At 65.3% G+C, this 19,187-nt stretch overlaps 3 protein-coding genes across 4 annotated transcripts; 1 reads left to right on the forward strand and 2 right to left on the reverse strand.

Annotated features, from left to right (window-relative positions):
* Nucleotides 1–500: 500 nt before the first annotated feature.
* On the reverse strand, nt 501–8,544 carry PIWIL2 (piwi like RNA-mediated gene silencing 2). The gene is made up of 21 exons (XM_074808174.1): nt 8,301–8,544; nt 8,127–8,220; nt 7,685–7,834; nt 7,476–7,586; nt 7,068–7,185; nt 6,809–6,933; nt 6,622–6,702; nt 6,167–6,280; nt 5,766–5,954; nt 5,554–5,638; nt 5,330–5,416; nt 5,018–5,158; nt 4,815–4,928; nt 4,263–4,451; nt 4,044–4,145; nt 3,826–3,945; nt 3,512–3,600; nt 3,141–3,246; nt 2,263–2,516; nt 2,042–2,149; nt 501–1,539 (listed from the first exon to the last, which is right to left on the reverse strand). The coding sequence occupies exons 1-21, from the start codon at nt 8,542–8,544 to the stop codon at nt 1,383–1,385; spliced, it is 2,778 nt and encodes a 925-aa protein (XP_074664275.1). The 3' UTR covers nt 501–1,382.
* Nucleotides 8,545–9,444: 900 nt separating this feature from the next.
* Nucleotides 9,445–12,900, reverse strand: POLR3D (RNA polymerase III subunit D). Of its 2 annotated transcripts, none has more exons than XM_074807878.1 (9): nt 12,825–12,900; nt 11,902–12,079; nt 11,592–11,635; nt 11,068–11,219; nt 10,844–10,971; nt 10,596–10,767; nt 10,254–10,507; nt 10,014–10,166; nt 9,445–9,794 (listed from the first exon to the last, which is right to left on the reverse strand). In XM_074807878.1, exons 2-9 carry the CDS (start codon nt 12,064–12,066, stop codon nt 9,672–9,674), a joined length of 1,191 nt encoding a protein of 396 aa, XP_074663979.1. In that variant the 5' UTR covers nt 12,067–12,079; nt 12,825–12,900; the 3' UTR covers nt 9,445–9,671. The 2 variants fall into 2 exon arrangements, with proteins under 2 accessions (XP_074663979.1, XP_074663980.1); XM_074807879.1 differs by having other exon boundaries at nt 11,902–12,083; nt 12,825–12,847.
* A 765-nt stretch (nt 12,901–13,665) lies between these two features.
* Nucleotides 13,666–18,407, forward strand: PHYHIP (phytanoyl-CoA 2-hydroxylase interacting protein). The gene is made up of 5 exons (XM_074807881.1): nt 13,666–13,951; nt 15,271–15,454; nt 16,192–16,366; nt 16,595–16,712; nt 16,867–18,407. The coding sequence occupies exons 2-5, from the start codon at nt 15,290–15,292 to the stop codon at nt 17,399–17,401; spliced, it is 993 nt and encodes a 330-aa protein (XP_074663982.1). The 5' UTR covers nt 13,666–13,951; nt 15,271–15,289; the 3' UTR covers nt 17,402–18,407.
* Nucleotides 18,408–19,187: the final 780 nt, after the last annotated feature.

Below are 19,187 nucleotides of genomic sequence, written 5' to 3' on the forward strand. Positions count from 1 at the left end.
GGGGTCATGGGGTACCCCATAGACCCCTTCCAGGGGCACAGGGCACCCTCCAGACCCCCCCTGGCACTTTTTGGGGGCACAGGGCACCCCATGGACACCCCCTGGCCATCCCTCAGGGGTACAGGGCACCGCACAGACCCCCCCCAGGCCCCCCTTGGGGGCACAGGACACCCCCCAGACCCCTCCCAAGGGGACAACCGAGCAGCGCCCCCCCCACACTTTGGCCCCAGGCGCTCAGGGCCAAGCTTCACCCTGCGCCAAAACACGGGCCAAGGCTGCCAAAGTCCGCGGGGGCCGGCGCATAAAAGGGGAGAAAAGCTGCTCTCAGCGAGGGTGAATGATTAACCCAGGGCCCAAAGGCCACGGTGAAGGGCTCTGCTCCTGCCTGCCAGGCTCCCTGCCTGTCCCTGCCCGTCCCCTCCATCCTGGGACCCCCCCAGGGAAGAGGGTTGGGGGGCTCAGTCCCCAGGAGCGCCCAGCCCGCACGGAGAGGGAGCAGCTGCCAGCAACGCTTTTATTGAAGTGAACTGAAAACAACAGTTACAGCCAAAAAAAAAAAAAGTCTTAAATATTAATTTTCAACTTTTTGGCATAAAAAGGGCGGCGGGAGGCTCCCGCTGTGGCCCCAAGCCCTGCTGGTGTTCGTACAAGGGGTGGGTTGGGGGCACGCTGAGGTGAAATCCAGATGATTTGGGGGATGCGCTTGCAGCCCCCCCGGCACCTTCAAAGGTCTCCGGTAGCTCTTGGACCACGGCAAAAAACCACCTGGAATCGCTGAAAACTCAAAACACACGCTTTTCCCTGGGGAGAGCGACCCGCTCTCCTACCAGCCCAACAGAGGAATAATAAAAATTAAAAAATAATAAAAATTTCTCCTTAGAAAAACTGACTTTTTAAGGACGTGACAACCAGCCAAACCGGCGCTGGGTTTATTCAACAAGAGCTCGGAAAAGCAAAGTAAAGATTTTAAACTGGCGGCTGCCTCGATGGCAACGCGAGAGATTGGGGGGGGGGGGGAAAAATACGAGAAATCTTTGGGTTTTTTGCATCCAACACCTGCCCGGCGCAGGGGGACGGGCAGGGACGAGCTGCAGCCTGTGCTGTGGGAGCAGCGTCACCTCTGGGGCTTGTTTCCTCCGACCCTTTTACTGGGAGGACTGGAACGCAGTGGGCAGAGGCTGGTGGCCCCGCAGCAGCGGGTTCATGATGGATCCTGAGAGCCCACAGCTCCGAGCACCCTTTTAAAACAACGTGAAGCCAAGAAACTGTGTAGAAATCATTTTTTTTTTAAAAAAAGACTTAAGGAAAGGCAGCGCTCCTTTGCAGGAGGCTTAACGGTGGCAACTGGGGGAGCTGGACCCCAAGCAGCCCTTCCTCCCCGGCTAGAGGAAGAAGAGTTTGTCGCGGAGCTGGGCGCTGGGCTCGTGGTGCAGGACCTGCCCCGAGAGAAACGCCAGCTTGTGCGCGTACTTGCACGGGGCAGGGACACGGATGGTGCCCGGCCAGTTCCAGTACAGGTGACAAAGCTTGAAAGTCAACCTGGGGACAGCGAGAGGAGAGGAGGGGGGCGATTAGTGCTCCCCAGCACCCCGGGGCTGGCAGGAGCGTGGCTTGAGGGGCCGCATCCTGCTCCCTAAGGCAGCGCAGGGCTCCGGCGGCGAGGCCAAACCCGCTCCTAGGGGTGGGTTTTTTTTTTTCGTGATTCCACGAGCTAAAGGTCAGGCGCTGCCCGGGCGCTGATAACGCCTGATCGCACTAATTACCCGGGCGCTGTTTGAGCCCTGTTGGAACCCGCAGCACCGCGCCTGCGAGGCCGGCACTGGGCGACACAGATTTTTCTTTATCACGCTCGCAGAGAAGAGGCGATTTGATCCACCTCCTCTCCGCCCCCACCCCGCCGCAGAGTCCTCCCAGCCACCCCAGTACGAAGAGCAGATACCTACCACCCTCCCCGCTTAACTCCAGCGGACTGTTTTGCGTGAAAAAACACCAATTTGGGGGTCAGACACGGGGCCCCACGCTGCGGGGAGCCCACCCTTACCTCTGCAGGTGCTCGCAGCTGAGGTTGGCAGTGTTCAGCACGCAGACGTAGCGCGTGGGGATACTGCAGCCCTGGCGCGAGCGATGGGCCAACAAAAAGAAATCCTGCCTGAAAAGGAGAAAAGAAAGTTGGTTTTTTTTGCACCCCCCATTATTCACTTATTTTTTGGCACAAAAGGTGGGTATTTTTGCACCCCAGGCAGCTTTCCCGCTGCCACTCACCAGTCGGAGCTGGTGACCGTGTGGTCGATGACGGTCCCCGGAGGAGGGGAGGCGAATTGCTCCGCGGTCAGGGTGTAGAAATTGGTGCTGATTTGTTTCTGCACCACCATCACCACCATGCTGGGCTGGTAGTTCTCGAAAGCGTCGAAGCATTTCTGCATCTGTGGGATCTCGTACTTGAGCACGGTGTTGAGCTGGCTGTCAGACACGCCGTCCCTGTACACCGCTATCTTTTGGGGCAAGCAGTGGTTCATCTGGGGAAGCAGAAATTGGAAGAATTTTGTTGGTTTTTTCCCCTCACCGGGCACAGGATTGGTTGGTGGGGGGAGACACACGCCCTGGCAAGAAGCTTGGCCCGAGTGTCCAGAACAGATTTAAGGCAGGCTGCGAATTCAAGCCACGCTTAAAGCCCCTCCTAGACGCAGCAAATGTGTTTCAAAACAAGTTTTAGAAGGGCTGGCAGGGCAGAGAGAAGAGTTCGCACTAATCCTGCCCACGGACAAGCCTTCGGTGAGCAGCAAACCCCCAGCACCCGCGGAGGGATAGGTCCTGGCCCCCCCCTCCACGCTGCTTTTCTCACGCTGGGGACACGGGACAAGAGCCCAGGGCTCAGCAGTTCCACGCTGGTACCGAGCAGAGGCGTTAACGTGGCGCTTCCCCCGGCGCAAACGAATCCTCGAGGCGGGTTCGCACGTTCCCCAGATAAGGGCGAGCGGCTGCGGGCGCCGCATCCAGTCCAAAGGCTGCTGAGGATGTTTTGCTCGCTCGCACGCGCCGGGGTTGACAGGTTCAGGGTGGTTTTTTCCCCCGTTTTGAGCAGAGATTAAACCACGGGGAGGGTTGTTTTTTTTTTTTTTCCGGCGGGGTTTTGGCCTCACCTCGTGGAAGTGCTGGAGGGCATCGGCCAGGCAGAGGCGCAGGTTGTCGGCGATCTCCTGGTGGGGCATTTGGAAAACCACCCTGGAGTACCACTTGGTGAGGACGCTGGGGATGGAGCGGGGAGAAGCGTCAGGCAGCCCCCCCCTCTCTCCTCGCCACCCAAAATCCACCGAGCCGTTGCCACAACCCAAACCGACCCCGTTTCGGCGCTTTTCCCAGCAATACAGCACCACCCGCCAACAAGACGCCGGCAGAGAGCTCGCCCAGCGCAGAAGGCATCAGCTTGGCCCCCCTCCTGAAAAAAACGGGACCCCCCCACATCTCCCAGTGTGGGGTGGGAGGAAAATCTTCCCCCTCCGAGACCACGTACTGATTCATGCTGGCCACGAAGCCGATGACGGAGCGCGTCCCTCTGCTGGGGCCATGGTAGATGTCCATACCGATCACCATCAGATGTTTCTTGGGGAGGGGGAAAAAAAAAAAGGCAAGGGGAGGGGGTTAGGGAGAAGTCAGACACCTCCAAGCTGCCCTGCTTGGATCCCTCCAGGTGCGAGGGGTGTTGCAGGCACAAAACAGAGACACCGCCCCCAATTCCAGGTGTTTCCTCCACATCCCCAGAGGGAAGGAAGCCCAAGTTGACACCCCGGAGGTCACAAATCGACGAGGGGTTTTTGCCCGCTTTACCAGGGGGATGTCGACCCCCCAGAGCTCGCCGCCCAGCTTGCAGTTCATCTGCAGCAGGACTTTCTGGACCACGCTTCTCATCTTGCCCGGCTGGCCCACGAGGGACTGAGCGTTGATGACCTGAGGGGGGGGGAAAAACAAAATAAATTAAAAAAATGCAGGGAAAAGCGAGGCCAGAGATGCCCACAGCTTCCCCTTCCGTTGAGCTGCTCGCCTACCTGGGAGGGCACCGGGGACTGCACGCAGCACAGCTTCTTGATGGCCCCGTACAAATCCTCCCGGTTGCTGGAGATGATGCACAGGAGAAGCTGCACCTTGTCCTGCGGGGAAGCAGAGCACCGGAGGGGGGATGCGTGGGGGTCTGAGAAGACCCCCCCAAACTGCCCAGCCCTCCCCAGCAGCCACATTAACCCCCACCCCCGAGTCCCTCTCCTCACCTCACTACCCAAAACGCTTCGGATTGTCTTGGCGTAGGTCTCGATGCGATCATCCTTCAGCTCCACCAAGGCGGGCTGGCCGACGCGCATGCCGATGGGGCCGCAGACGTTCTCCATGGTGGCCACCAAATCCTTCACCAGGTCCTGCAGGCGCTTGGGGTAAACCAGCAACCAGTAATTCATGGCGATCTAAGAGAGAGGGGAGGACAACCCTCGCCTCGGGGCCGGGGCTGCCCAACCACGCGGCTCCCAGCCCCGCAGCGCAGCGGGAAATTTGGGGAAGTGGCCCAAAAGGAACCCAAAGGGCACAGAACAACATCCGATTCGTGCATTCTGGAAGATTTCAGGCACTCCGGGAGGAGGTGGGGAAGCAGGCACCGTGGCCACGTACCTCTAACCTCCTCAGGAAAAACAGGCTGAAGCATAAAGCCAACGTAAATATGGGTTTTAGCTCGAACAAGCTCAGGCGGGAGCGGGGTGCCAGCACTAAGCAAACCCATCCCAGTTTTCAAACAAGGGGATGTTGTTGCAACGGCCGAGCCGCGGGCTCACCGCCGAGATGGAGGCTTCTCGCGTCACCTCCTTGCTCCAGCTCAGGTCCTCGGCGGGGACAAAAGAGCTGTGCCGCAGGTTGATCCTCTCTGCGGGCAGGATTCGGCCCTGGGTCTGAACAGAGAAAAGAACCACGGTAGTTCCAGTGCTGCCCCGTTCCCGGGGAGGGGGAAACTCGGAGCTGAGCACCCCGCAGCCCCTACCCTGTGGATGTCTGGGTCCAGGCTGAGCCCCCAGCGCATCAGCTCCCGCGAGGCCTCGGGGCTGTCCCTGATCCTGCGCAGGAGGCTGGTGAGACGCGTGTAGTGCTGCTGGGGGCTCTGCAGCACCTCCCGCATCACGTCCTGCAGCGGGCGGGCACGGGAAGAGGCAGGTTGGGGAACGCCCCGGGTGGGATGTTGGGGAGCCTTTGAGCTCCCCCCCGCCTCGATAGCGGCTGGCTGGGGCTCAGCTCTTCAAACCGGGCAACACCAGCTGGGGTGAGCGGGGCCCAGCAGACGCAAACACGCTCTGACCTTGACTGTGCGACTGTCTCTCCTTAACTCGGGGAGGCCGGTCATGAAGGTGAGCTCTGGCACGAGCAGGACCATGTCCAGAGGACGCTGCAGGGACAGGGACAAGGTATCAGCACCCCAAGGGAGCTGCAAGCCTCTGTCCCACCAGCGACAGGGGCTGAAGGAGCTGAGAAAAAACCAGGGGGGTCTCATTTCCCTTCCCCAGCTCTCTGTGCCTGGCTCACCCTCCCCTCCGGCGTCTGTTTTTCCCTGGGCCTGTGGATGAGCAGCGGCTGGTCCAGCTCCCTGATGGTGATCCCGTAGGCTTTGCTGGAAAAAACAGCAGGAAATGGCATCAGGAGAGACATTCCTGCTCCCCCACCGCATCAGAACCGGGCGTCAAGCCCTTCCCCACGGACAGACCCCCATCCCAAAGGATGTTCCACCCGGTCCCTACCTGTAGTAGTCCACGAAGGTGATCTCCTCGCCGCTGGCCAGGGTGAAACTGTCCCTCGGGGTCTTGTTCCAGTCAATGTCGTCGATGCGGTAGGTGCGGTTGTTGTAGCGGGTGATGACTGTGTTGCCCACCACCTGCTTGATGCACTCGTCCTGGAAGCTGTTGAGGCTTTGCTTGTAGATGGCGTGCCTGCGGCGGGGGGAGAGGGACGAGGAGAGGCTCAGGGTGATGCTCCCTGCCCATTCTACCCCCAAAATTAAATCCCTTTTGCCAAACAGCACCGCTGACCCGTGGCACTGCCCTCACCACGAGCCAGCCCCGGGCACGTGGCTGCTGGAAAACCACCCTCATCCCTAAAACCCCGCCGGGCTCCCGCAGTTTTTTTTTCCCCCTTCTCTTACATGAAGGTCAGGACAGAATCGCTGCGGATGACTTTGTGGATGGCGTCGACCAAGAGGAAGAGGCCGCCGTCCTTCTTCCGGATGCTGACAGAGTATCCCGGCCAAATCTGCAGCCTGTGCCCGGAGGTGGAAGATGCCCAACAGCTCCTGGGTTACAACCGGAGCCGCCCACACGGCGCTGCCAGAGGAACCGGGCAGCCGTCCCGCTCGCCACAGAGCGCTCGAAACACACGGGGATTTATTTCCCAGCTGGCTGCCAGCTTTTAGCTAATAACCCCTGAATTGCACTGCAGAAAACAGGCGCTCTGAGGTCAGGCTAACCAGAGCTGGCCCAGAGAGCTGACCTGGCAAGGACTGCCCCATTTCCAGACTGGCGGGGGGACAGGGATGTCCCTGTCTCGCACCCACGTGCTTGGGCAGCAGCAGGAAAAAAAAAAAACGTGTCCAGCACCCACCTGTGATGATGTAATATGGTGGCCTGGGCAGGTTCATAGAAATTTCTCCCAACAAGCTTCATATCTAAGATTCTCATCGCCCTAGAAAGGAAAATAAAAGCAGGACAGGCTCAGGCTCGGAGGGAGGAGGAGGAGGAGGGTCTTTTCTCCTCCCTGGAGCTCGGGGAGGGTCTCTGCTGTCCCTCACCTCCGGAAAACCACGTTGTAAAAGGGGATGCAGAGATCCGAGCTGGGCTCGAGGATTTTGGTTATCTGGATGGTGATGGTGATCTCCTCCCCATCGCTCCTACTCTGAGCCTTCACACTGACCTGCTGCAGGGCGAGAGGGATGTCCTACCCGGCACGTGGGGTGGAGAAACCCGGAGAGGGGGGGGCATCCCTGCACCCCCAAATCGGCTAGAACAGAGCCCCTGCCCCTGGGGCGGATGGCATCGCTCCCCCCTTACCTGGGGGAGCAGGATGGGCAGGTAGAGGATGGAGCCATCGAACGCCGTCACGTCCCCCGTCAGTGCCTGGTGCTCCTTCAGCATGGCGAAGCGCACGTTCCTACACTCCACCTCGGGGCTGCCGGAGACACCGGGATGCTGCCGCCGCTGGCAACTCCTCCGTCTTTTAACCCTCCCCTGCCTCCCCCCAGCCAGACCCTGCTCAGGACCCCAAACCCCCCCGCCCCATCCCGAGGGGGAAAAGCCAGAGCTCCTTTGCTTTGCTGCCCACAGGCGCCGTGGCCGTGCCGGCCGCTCCATCTAGTGGCTACTGGGACGGAGGGAGAGACACGGAGGGCTCTGCCCCGGGGACACCCCCCCTTTGAGGGGCTGCGGGGGTACCCCAGCCCCCCGTACCCACACCGATACCTGAAGGCGACGTGGTACTGGTAGACGGCTTCGTTCTGGCAGTGGATTTTGACCGAGTTCAGCCCCAGGGGTACGGAGGTTCCCTTGGCCACCGGCTTTGTCCCCAGTGCCCTAGAAAAGATGGGGCAGAGGCAGGGTGGCCAGCCGTGACCCCAGCTGGTGCTCAGACACCAAAATATGGGGCTGGAGCTCGCCGACGCTTTGCTTACGGTCTGCTGGCAGCCAGGGGGGTCCCTGGGGTGGGCGCGGGCGGCGAGGAGGGCTGGGATCCCAGTGGGTGCAGGCTGGGCGCAGCAGGCACGGCGGCGTCTCTCCCGGGGGGGCTGGCCAGGGCGTCCCCTCTGCCTCGCCACAGGATCCTGCGTCCCCAGCGTGGGCAGAGGTGAGCCCCGGGGACACGCCGGTGGCATTACCGGGGTGCAAACCCCCAGCCATGGCCCTCCCCGCCACCCCCCCGGTGCAACCCCCCCTCCACCAGCTGTCTCTCCCCACACAGCGGGTGCTGCTGCCTGAGGACACTCAAAACACCGATTTTTGGTGCCAAGCCAGCAGCAGCTAGGTCACACCAGCAGCATCACTTGAAGGACGCTTAAACCATCGGAAGGACTCGGGGTCAAGGCAGGAAGGGGGTCACGGGTGGGGGGGACTCACCGCCCGCGTGTGGGGAGTGCCGCCACGTCCGCCACCCCCTCATCATCCTCCACCGCCACGCTGGGCCGTGCCAGAGCCCTGACCACGCCGCGGCCTGTGGGAAGGAGAGGCTGCGGTGGTGGAGGGGCCAGGCCGGGCGCCCCCCATTCCCCCTCCCCGGGCACAACCACCTACCGAGGGACCAGTTCCCCGTCTCCAGAGAGGGGCAGGGCCGCTCGCCAAGGCCTAGGCCGCAGAGCAGGGTGGAGAGCGGCACCAGGGAGGGCTGGGGCTCGGGCGGGCTGGGCTGGGCCGGGCGTTGAGCGCGGCCTGGCAGCCCCTGCAGCCTGCCCGGGGGAGCAGCGGCTGGGCCGGGACCGGGGATACGCCCGGGCGGGTGCAAGGGCCGGGGGCGCTGCAAGGGCCGGGGCCGCTCCATGGCCGCCCCGTCGAGGCCGCTCCCTCACCGCCGAGCACGCCGTCGCCGCCACATTGCGCAGGCGCGGCCCCGCCCCCGCCCCTCATTGGGCAGCGCCTTGGCCACGCCCCCTTTTCGCGTGCGGGGGGCTTCAGCACCGCGGACAGCGCGCGCGGAGGGGGCGTGGCCGGGGCAGGAGGGGGCGTGGCCGGGGCAGCAGCGGGGGCAGCTGCCATGGGGCTGGGGGGGGAGAATAAATGGAAAGGGAAGGGGGGAGTGGGGGGAGCAACAGCAAAGGGGCAAGTGCAGCCCCAGCCCCGCTCTGCACAGGCCATCGGGGCTTCCCTGCCCCCCACAGGGGCACGCAGGGAGGTGGGTCCACGATGGCAGGTGGTTGGGTGATGCATGTCCCCCCCCGCCTCAAGACACGCAGCCTCCTGGGCTGTGGTGGGGGCCACTCATTAGCCCCCCGCCCCGCACTGTGCTGCAGCGTGGCTCAGGGACCCCAGGGCCAACGCTGGTCCCCCAGAGGGTCCCACCTGCCCTGCCACCTGGGCATGGAGCCCCCCGGGGTGATCCCCCCCCCCCGGCACAGCCCTGGGCTGGGGTGGGGGGAGAGGCTGCGGTTCTGCCCACTGAGCCCTGGCACAGCGCAGGGGGCCCCCCCCAGCTCTCCCAAGCCAGCACCGAGCCCAGGGGACAAGGGGTTGCGGTGGCACGGTGGAGGGCACAGGAGGAGATGGAGCAGCGAAAAAAAAACGTTTTTATTCCATATTTCTCCCCCCAAGGCGCATGTCCTGCTCTCCCCAGCACGTGTGCGGCTGCTGGAGAGGCTGGGACACACACACCCCCCCACACACGGTCCCACACAGCCAGAAATCTGCAAGATGGGGGCGGCCACAGCCTCTGCCTGTTTGGCACAGGGAGGGGGGACAGAACAGAACCCCCCAACCCCGCTGCTGCTCCGCTGCAGGGCTGGGAAGGAGGTAGGAGCCAGCCCTGCACCCACACCTGCAGAAGACACCTCTCTGTGTCCCCAAAGGCAAGGCTGGAGGGGCTGAGGGCAGAGCTCGGGGGGCTGCAGGGTCCCCAAGAAGTGCAGGGACTGTCCCCACAGGCTGTGGGGGCAGGGGCTGGGCCCCCCCGGGCTACCGGTGCCGGTGCTCCAGCAGAGCCTCGAAGTCCGGGGAACACACCAGCTTGTGCTTCACGTGGCCCAGGACGATCATCTCGCCTGTCCGGTTGTCCCCGACGCCGACGGACACCAGCTCCTTTTTCCAGAGGGAAAAAATGCCTGTGAGCAGCCCCCTCCCACGGGAAACCCCGTAACCGTGGTGGGAGAGGGGCCGAGGTCCCCTCCTGGGGACGAGAGCAGGATCCTTCCCCACCACAACGCGCTGCCCAGCTCACCCGGGGCCAGCATGACCCCACCAGGGACCATCTTGGGGTGCAGCCCTACAACTTAGGTCCCCAGTGCACCCCCCTAATACCTGGAGGAAGGAGCAGGGGGTCCCCATGGTCACGTCCAGCGTCACCTTGCCCAGCACGAGCTGTACCTTCCCCGACTTGCGGATGAGCAGTTTCCCCACCTGCCCCTCGGGGAGGTCGGCCAGGGTACAGATATTCTCCGCCTGCTTCGCCTCCTGCCGAGGGACACCGCGGGATTTGGGGACACACACACACACACATCACCACGCTGTCCCCCATTCCCCTCCACACCCAGCCCTTACCTGGCTCTTCTCCTGCTTCACCACGACCATTTGTCCTTCCTCGTTTTGCAGCTCCGTTTTGATGGGTTTGGTGTCCTGGGTGGGCGGCTGCCCGGGCAGCGTGTCAGGCAGCTGCAGGAAGAGCAGCTCCTCCTCCGCCGACAAGCTCAGCCGCTGCAGCAGCTCGGCCACCGAGACATCCCGGGGAAAACCAGGGGGTCCCTTGGTTTGTGCCGGCTTAGCTGGGGGGTCCTCATCACACGGTTCTTCTTTTACTGGTGAGAAGCAGCGGGGTGGGCACAGGGAGGGTGGGCAGCCCCACCAGCCCCTCCCCACCGGGATCCGCCCCCCCCCCCAGCGCACCTTTCACCGCCGACGGGTCCAGCTCCATCTTCTCCTCCTTGGGGACGGGCAGCCAGGGCTGGGAGTCCTCCTGCTCTGTTGCCTCCTCCTTGAAGAGCCAGCCCGAGTGGGCCAGCGGCAGCTGCACTGGCTTGTTACGGATGTCGTTCTTCAGCCCCGGGTCATCGAGGAACTGCGGGGATGGGAGAGGGGACGCTCAGCGCCGGCCCGGTAGCACCAAAGCCACCCCCCACCTCGGCCTCACTCACATCATCCTTCTGCAGCATCCGTAGGATTTGCTTCGTCTCCTCGTCCGTCTCCCTCTTCTCCTTCTTGATGTTGATGATGTGGGAAGGGCCGAAGTCTGACATATCCACCGTCTTGTCCCAGGAGCCTGCTGGGGAGAGGGGAGCAGCCCCGGGGTGAGCCCTGACTCAGGCGGGACAGCCCCAAGACACCCCCACAGGGAAAGGGGGGGGGCAGCTCCTGTTACCTTTCTTCTTCATCATTTCAGCAGGGCCCTGCTCGAAGATGGAGTGGGACTGGATAACCTCGGGCCGGCCCCGGCCACGGCCGTGCCCATCGCGCTGCCGGTCCCGGTCCCGCTCCTTCTTCTCCTTCTTGATGGTGACATCCTCTCGGGGCCTGGGGAACGGGGAGGTGGCCTGTCCCCCTCACCCCTGTCCCCCGCCACCCTCACCCCTGTCCCTTGTCCCCCTCACCCCTGTCCCCTGCCACCCTCACCCCTGTCCCCTGTCCCCCTCACCCCTGTCCCCCTCACCCCGTCACCCTCACCCCTGTCCCTCTCACCCCTGTCCCTTGTCCCCCTCACCCCTGTCCCCTGCCACCCTCACCCCGTCACCCTCACCCCTGTCCCCCTCACTCCTGTCCCCCGCCACCCCCTGGGCAGCGGGTTCCCTTCTCACGAAATGTTTTGCCCCCCAAGACCCCAACGTGCAGGTACCCACTGGCAAAACCGCTTCCACACCCCACAAAAACGCTTACGAGGCCACTTACTCTTCCTTGATCTTCCTGCTAATTATGTTGGGGGTGAAGGTTTTCTGCAAACGAGAGCAGAGGGACAAGTCACTGCACGAGCCGAGATAAGCAACAGAAACCAAACTGGCCGCAGGGCGGGAGGAGGTGGCTGGGGACCCGGCCACGTCCCGCACGGACCAGCTCCCCGAAACCCCACGTGCTGCCGCTCCTGGGGTCCCTCCTACACTGTGAGGGTCCCCAAAAGCCCCCATACCCCAAGCGGTGGGGTAGGACATGGGGTCACCCTGAAAAGGTCAGTTTTGGGGGAGCCTCCCCCCCACGCACTCACCTTCTTTACCCCACCCAGGGTGAGGTCTCGGGAGCGGATGGAAGGCAAGCGCCCGGGGGTGAGGGGGGGGGCGGCCGGGCGCCTCCCGAGCAGCCCCCGTGTCCCGGGGAGCCCCGGCCGCAGGCTGCCCGGCGAGCCGGTGTCACCCGAGCCCCCCTCCGCCATCCTCGGCCTGGCCCTGCCTGGGGAGGGGGACACACGGTCAAGGACACTCAGCCCAGCGCCCTGCACAGGGGGCTCAGCCCCCCCCCCCCAAACAGGGTCCACTTGTGCGCCCCACCCCAGAGTGCTCACCCCCCGATATGCACCCCCCAGGACCCACTTGCACCCCCCTTCCCAGGGGGTCACCCCCTCCTGCACCCCCAAACAGGGTCCGTTCACACCTCCTTCCCCAGTGGGCTCCCCCCCCTAAACAGGACTCATCCACACCCCCCTCCCCAGGGGACTCACCCCCCCCCGCACCCCCAACCAGGGTCCGTTCACACTCCCCTCCCCGGGGGGCTCCCCCCCCATACACCCCAAAACAGGGCTCACTCGTACCCCCTTCTCCAGGGGGCTCAGCACCTCCCCCCCCAGGACCCACTCGCACCCCCCTCCCCATATGCTCACCCCCCCATACACCCCCCAACAGGGCCCACTCGCATCCCCCACTCCAGGGGGCTCAGCCCCCCCTTTCACCCCCCAGAACCCACCCGCACCCCCCTCCCCAGGGTGTTCCCCCCCCCCCATACACCCCCCAACAGGACCCACTCGCACGCCCCTCCCCGGGGGGCTCACCCCCGCCATACACCCCCAAAACCGAGGCCCCCTCGCGCTCCCCTCCCCAAGGCGTTCCGCCCCCTACGTACGTCCCCCCCCGAACCCACTCACCCCCCACTTCGGGCCGCTCCCCCCCGCACCCCCCCGCCACGCCACCCCTTAACCTGCCCAGGCAGCCACCGGCTCGCCGCCGCACTGCGCATGCGTGCACTGCGACCCCCGCGATCTTCCCGGAAAGACGCCGTTGCCGCCATCTTACTTAAGGGCGCGCGGGCGCCCTCCGACGATCCGCCATCTTTGTGCTTGGCACTGTCCGGCCCCATGCGGAAGGTGGCGGCGCCATCTTTGTGGCGGGCAATGCCCGGCCTTTGCGACTGGGCACAGTGGGCAGTGCGGGGGGGGGGGGCACTGGGAAAAGGGGGGTCACTCGCCCCTTCATTTGAACTCCCCCCGCTGCCTGGGCTGCAGCCACCCCCCTAGGGTCCCCTCCAGCCGAGGGGGGACACAACGAGGCCACAGCCCCACGGGAAAGCGCGCGTGGGCACCGCACACACTCGGGGTGTTGGGGGGCAGTGAGATATTTTTGGGGTGCTCGCCCCCCACCCAAAAAATTCTTTCCCACCCCCAGACAAGGGTGTGTCCCACATCACCAGCAACAAGCCACCAAGCCCCCCCACCCCACCCCGGGCTTTGCACCCACATTTCCCACGGGGGTCCCCGCGGGGGTGCCAGCATCCCCCCTGCAGCCAGCGCACCCCATTTGGAGGGATAAGGGGTTTGTTCCACACACCCCCCTCTCACCACCCAGACCCCAAAATGGGGGGGCTCGGGCAGGACCTACCCACCACCCCACCCACGAGCTGCCCCCACCGCCACCCACCCCCTGGCAGGCAGCAGCAGGCAGGAGCCGCGCTGCCTCCATCACCTGACGCCGCACACAACCCGCCACCCGATTGGCAGAAACAGCCGTTTTTTTTTTTTTTTTTTTTCCTCCCCCCTTCTCCGAGCCGCTTAGATATATATTTTTCCTTTTTTTTTTTTTTTAATTATTTTTTTTTTTATTCCCTCCTCTGGAGGGTGTTTGCTATTTCCGAGCTGGCTGGGAGGATCCCAGTCGCAGCAGCCGCAGGCAGCAGCGCGGCATCGCCGGGTACCGCGTTCTCACCGGCATCTTCCCCCCTTCCCGCTCTTGGCCCCACCGGGGCTGCCTGCCCTGCCTTGCCCTGCCTTGCCTTGCCCTGCTGCCCCCCCAGCATCCCACCGCCCCCCGGCAGCCCCCCGGCACGGCCAGGTAAGGGCCTCACCGATGGGCAACTGGGAGCCTTCAACCTCCCAAATGGCATCGGCTCAGGGTTGGTTTGGGGGGGGGGGACACGGGGTGCATGGGGACACGGGGGACAACCACGACCTGGCTGCGAAGCTCCCGGCGCAGGACGAAGCCCCTGTGCCAACGCCGGGCACGGGGACGGAGCAGCGGGCTGGCACGTTGTCCCCAAAGCGGTGACCTTCTGCTCCGCCCGAGGGTGATGAGGATGGACGGGGCGGAGGGGGGGGTGCACGTGCGGTGACACCCGGCTTGTGGGGGGCTACCTGTCCCTGGGGTGCCTGGGGGGGAGGCTGGGGGTGCGCGGTGCAGCTCGCCGCAGGGCTGCGGGGGCAAGCGAGCGCCCTGCCGTGGGTTGCCGGCGTGTGCTGCGCTTGCCCGCTGGCACCCCTGGCTCTGCGCACACGCCAGGGGGGGGCCACTCGTGACCGTGGGTGGCCACGGGAGCGTGCCCACGCGTGGGGTGGATGTGCCCGGCGGTGTTTGCACCGGCACGGCGGTGGTGGTTGGGATGGGGGGGGGCGGGGGGCGTGGGTGTGCGAGCCACCCCCTGAGTGTGGGTGCGTGGCTGGGGGGGGGGCGGTGGGTGCGTTGGGTGCCCGCCGTGGCCACCGCTGCTCCTTGCAGGGCTTACACTAGCCCTGGGGACCTGTATCAGCGTGCAGGGTGGGGGGGCACCCCCCTACCCCCTCCCGCACCTCCTCAGCGGGAGGATGCCCCCGACGTGCGTCCCCCACCCCGGGGTGCGGAGCCCCCCCACGCACCCACCCGGCAGAGCGGCTTCCCACGGTGGTGGGGGGGGGCGAGCGCAGCCCCGGCCATGGGGAAACTGAGGCACAGGCCAGGGCAAAGGCGGATCCAGCTGTTCCCGTGCCAGCCGCCTGCGTGCAACCCTCCCCTCTCCCAGCACTCCCTCCGCTCCCCTTGTTTTTCTTTCCCCACCCGGTGTTGAGCAAACCCCGAAACACCCGCTGGCGGGGAGCCGGGGCCCCGCGGCACCCCGGGGAGGTGGGGGGGGGTTGTGGGGGGGGGGGGGGGGGGAGCTGCTTCCCGAACGGGCTTGTTCCCTGCTTCCCGCTGCCTGCTCCTGCCTGCGTTGCCTATTCCTGGCTGCCGGCCGCTTTTCCACCCCGGTGCCATCTGCTCCGCCGCGGGGGCCACCGGCGCGGGCGGTTGGTTGCCCGCCTGGCAGCTGCCACCGTGGGCAGCGGGCACCCCCGCCGTGCTCAGCAACCCCCCCCTACGCCCCCCCCCCCCTTCCCCCCAAACCCCTGCTCTGCCCGCAGGAGCTCAGCCCCTCCGGCCATGGAGCTGCTTTCCACCCCCAAAAATATCGAAATCAACAACATCACCTGCGATTCTTTCCGTATCTCCTGGGCCATGGAGAAGGGCGACCTGGAGAGGGTCACCCACTACTTCATCGACCTCAACAAGAAGGAGAACAAGAACTCCAACAAGTTCAAGCACCGGGTGAGCCGGGGGCCGAGGGGGGGGATGCGGGACCCCCCATCTGGGGAGAGGAGAGAGGGTTTTTAGGGGAGAAAACAGGGTTATACCCACTCCCACGCTGGTTAGGGGCCAAATTCCCCTGTGGGACACGGCTGGCGGAGGGGACCGGGATGGGGACCGGGGTGTGCCTGACCCCCCCCCCCCCCGAGCCCCCGCGGGGGAGCAGAGCCACAAACCGCTCACGCTCCCCCTCCCCTTGGATGCGAGTCACTAATTCAGGACGTTTTTAGCAGCGCGGTTGCCAGGGTGATGCTATTTAATGTTTAACATTATTTTTTTTCTCCTCCCCAATAATAAGGGGGGGGGGGTGGGATTTTTTTTTTTTTTTTTCCCCTGTGTCTCCCGACTTCAGCATCCGCCGTTGCCACAGAAACGTCTCTGCACTGCGGTGCTGCTCGGTGGCCTATTGACACCGCGAGGTGCCACTGGGAGCGGGGGGTCCCCGAGACCCCTTGGGGGGGGTGTGGGGGGGGACACCCTGTGCCCTCCATCCCAGCAGCGGCTTTGCTGGGAGGTATTTGGGGCCCGTGCAGGCAGCTGGGGGAGGAGGGAGCTGGGCGGCGGGGGGACAGCGGGGGCTGCTGCTTTGGGGGTGTCAGGCCCTGCTGTGCCGTACCTGGGGGGTAGGGCAGGGATGCGGGGAAAGGGGTGGTGGGGACACACACCCCGTCCCGCCTGACCCTCGCCCCTTGGCACAGGATGTCCCCACCAAACTGGTGGCCAAAGCGGTGCCGCTGCCCATGACGGTGCGGGGCCACTGGTTCCTGAGCCCCCGCACCGAGTACAGCGTGGCCGTGCAGACGGCGGTGAAGCAAAGCGACGGCGAGTACCTGGTGTCCGGCTGGAGCGAGACGGTGGAGTTTTGCACCGGGGGTGAGCCTGGTGGTGGTGGTAGCGGGGGGAAGGCTGAGCCGCCGGGAACCGGGGGCCCCCCAGGAAACCGGGAGGACGGGGGCGATGCCGGGAGCTTGCACAAGCCGGGCCGGTTGGAGCAGCAGCTGATGAGTGGGAGGCGGGAGGCGTGGGGAAGCGGGGGCTGCGGGCGGGGATGGGCTGCCAGGGGGGATGGAGACGCCCTGATGTCCCCGTCCCCGTCCCCAGACTACGCCAAGGAGCACTTGGCCCAGCTGCAGGAGAAAGCCGAGCTGATCGCCGGCCGCATGCTGCGCTTCTCCGTCTTCTACCGCAACCAGCACAAGGAGTATTTCCAGCACGTCAGGTACCCGTCCCCCGTCCCCAATTTCCCACCCCGGGGCCACCCGGTCCTCGCCGGGGCGGTGTCCCCTGACCCTCTGTGTGTGTGTGTGTGTGTGTGTGTCCCTCCTCCTCCTCCTCCTCCTCCTCCTCCTCCTCGCCCCGGTCCCCGCGCGCAGGATGCACTGCGGGAACGTGATGAAACCATCGCTGAAGGACAACAGCGGCAGCCACGGTTCGCCCACCAGCGGGATGCTGCACGGCATCTTCTTCAGCTGCAACACCGAATTCAACACCGGGCAGCCCCCCCAGGACTCGCCCTACGGTCGTTACCGTTTCCAGATCCCGGCTCAACGCCTCTTCAACCCCAACACCAACCTCTACTTCGCGGACTTCTACTGCATGTACACCGCCTACCACTACGTCGTCCTGGTTCTGGCACCCAAGGGTTCCTCGGGGGATCTCTTCTGCCGGGAGCGTCTACCCCAGCTGGACATTTCCTCCAACAAGTTCCTGACGTGCTGCGTGGAGGAGGGCGAGCTGGTGTACCGCCATGCCCAGGACAGCATCCTGGAGGTCATATACACCGAGCCGGTGGACCTCAGCCTCGGCGTGCTGGGGGAGATCAGCGGGCACCAGCTGATGAGCCTCTCCACCGCCAACGCCAAAAAGGACCCCAGCTGCAAGACGTGCAACATCAGCGTGGGGCGTTAAGGGTGGGACGCGGGCAGGGCCGGGGAGGGGGACGGGCGCCCGCCGCGGGGGCTTCTCTCACGGACGCTGCTGGGTGGAGGATCCAGCTGGGTGCGGGGGACCCGGCTGGTGGAAAGAGCGGCGTTGCCTGGGCCTCTGCCCGCTCGGGGAAGGAGCCGGCAGGACGCTCGCCCAGCGTGGAGGCAGAGCCCGCGCCGCGCTGCGCCCCGAGGGAGAAAGCCTTCGTCTCCTGGACTGGCCGACCAGCATCATCCTCGCTGGCGTGAGCCCCGCGCTCTGCCCTCCGCCGCGCGGCCGCTGCGGGACCCCCCTTCCTCCTCCGGCCTCCCCCGCATCCCCCACCTTGACCCCCCTCCCCACCCCACCGGCGGCGCAGCTCCCGGGGAGCCCCGGCCCTGCCAACCGGGACTGGGGCTCCCTGCTCGACCCCGGGGGGGTTCTACGGAGAGGCTGGAAGCGCCCCCCAACCCCTCACCCCGGTTTTTTGAACTGCTCCCCGGGGGTTTAGAGGGGTGCTGGGACAGGGATCCCCCCCCAGCTCCCGCCGGCGCCGCTTCGGGGCTGCAAGTCGTGGTGCGCGTGTCCGCAGTGGTGTGGGGGGGGACGACGCGGTGTCCCCCCCCCCGTGTCGTGCAGCGCTGTGCCGTGTTCGCTCTCTGCTCTAGCCGTCGCTCTGCCGTCCAAATCCCCGGCCCCACGGCCCAGGAGGCAGCCGGAGGAGCTGGGGCGGGGGGGAACAGACCTGACACCCCCTCACCACCACCACCCCGTTCCCCCCGGCCCCCCCCCCTCCTTTTGCTGCCCCCCGCATGAGCCGTCGGCAGCATGGCGCTTGCGTGCCGGCCCCCGCGGGCTGCTCGCTCCCCGTCTCTGTGTATCCGATGCACGCTGTAACGGTAGAAGAGAACAAACCCCCCCCCTCCCATCCCCGTGGCCCCCCACCACCCCACCCCGAGCATCCCTGTGCTGTGCTGGCGGTGTATCAATAAACTGTGTGCGGTCGCCATCGGCCGTGTCACGCGCCTCTGTCCCCCGCCCCGATGGGACCCGGGGTGGTGGCTCCAGACCCCGATTCAGCTTAGGGAGGGGCAGGGGGGGGGATAGGGCTGGGGTGGGGGACAGGGTGGCACGGAAGCTGCAGCAGCGAGGGCACAACCACGGGCACCCTCCTGCCCGGCCACCGAGGCCTGGGGTCGGCACCCCCTCGCCCATCCCCAAGGCTGCGAAAATTTCTGGGTGCAAAGCCCCTGGTGCCCATCACCGGCCCATCTGGGCACAGCCCAGCCCACGCCGACACGTCCCCAGCATCCCACCGCATCCCCACGCGGCCGCCGTGTCCCTACGCAGCCACCGCGTGGGACCGAGGAGGGGACACGGGCTGTGGTGCCGAGGCCAAGGTGGCCACGGGGACCCGGGTTGTGGCCCCATCGGCCATCTGCCGCGGGCAGCCGGTGTGACGTGGGGACGTGGTGGCTGCGTGGGGACGTGGTGGCTGCGGCACGTGGCACCCGCCTGCCCCGTGCTGAGGGAACCCCCTGGTGATGGGGCGATTTGTCCGACGGCTTCTTTTGGCTGAGAATCGGTGCAAAATGAGGGTGTGGGGGGAGCAGAGCTGCTCAAAGCCGAGTCCCAGGAGAGTGGGTGGCTCCCGGCAGCACCCAGCGAGGGACCCAGCGCTGAGCCACGCGAGACGACGGGCCAGCCGCTCCCTCATCAGGGCAGAAGCAGATTGCAATTAGCTAATTGCTTGGCTGCTTCAGCTGCGACTCGGGGGCCTCCCGAGGGT

Source organism: Strix aluco, chromosome 28 (genome assembly GCF_031877795.1).
Source record: "Strix aluco isolate bStrAlu1 chromosome 28, bStrAlu1.hap1, whole genome shotgun sequence".
Classification (NCBI taxonomy): Eukaryota; Metazoa; Chordata; class Aves; order Strigiformes; family Strigidae; genus Strix; species Strix aluco.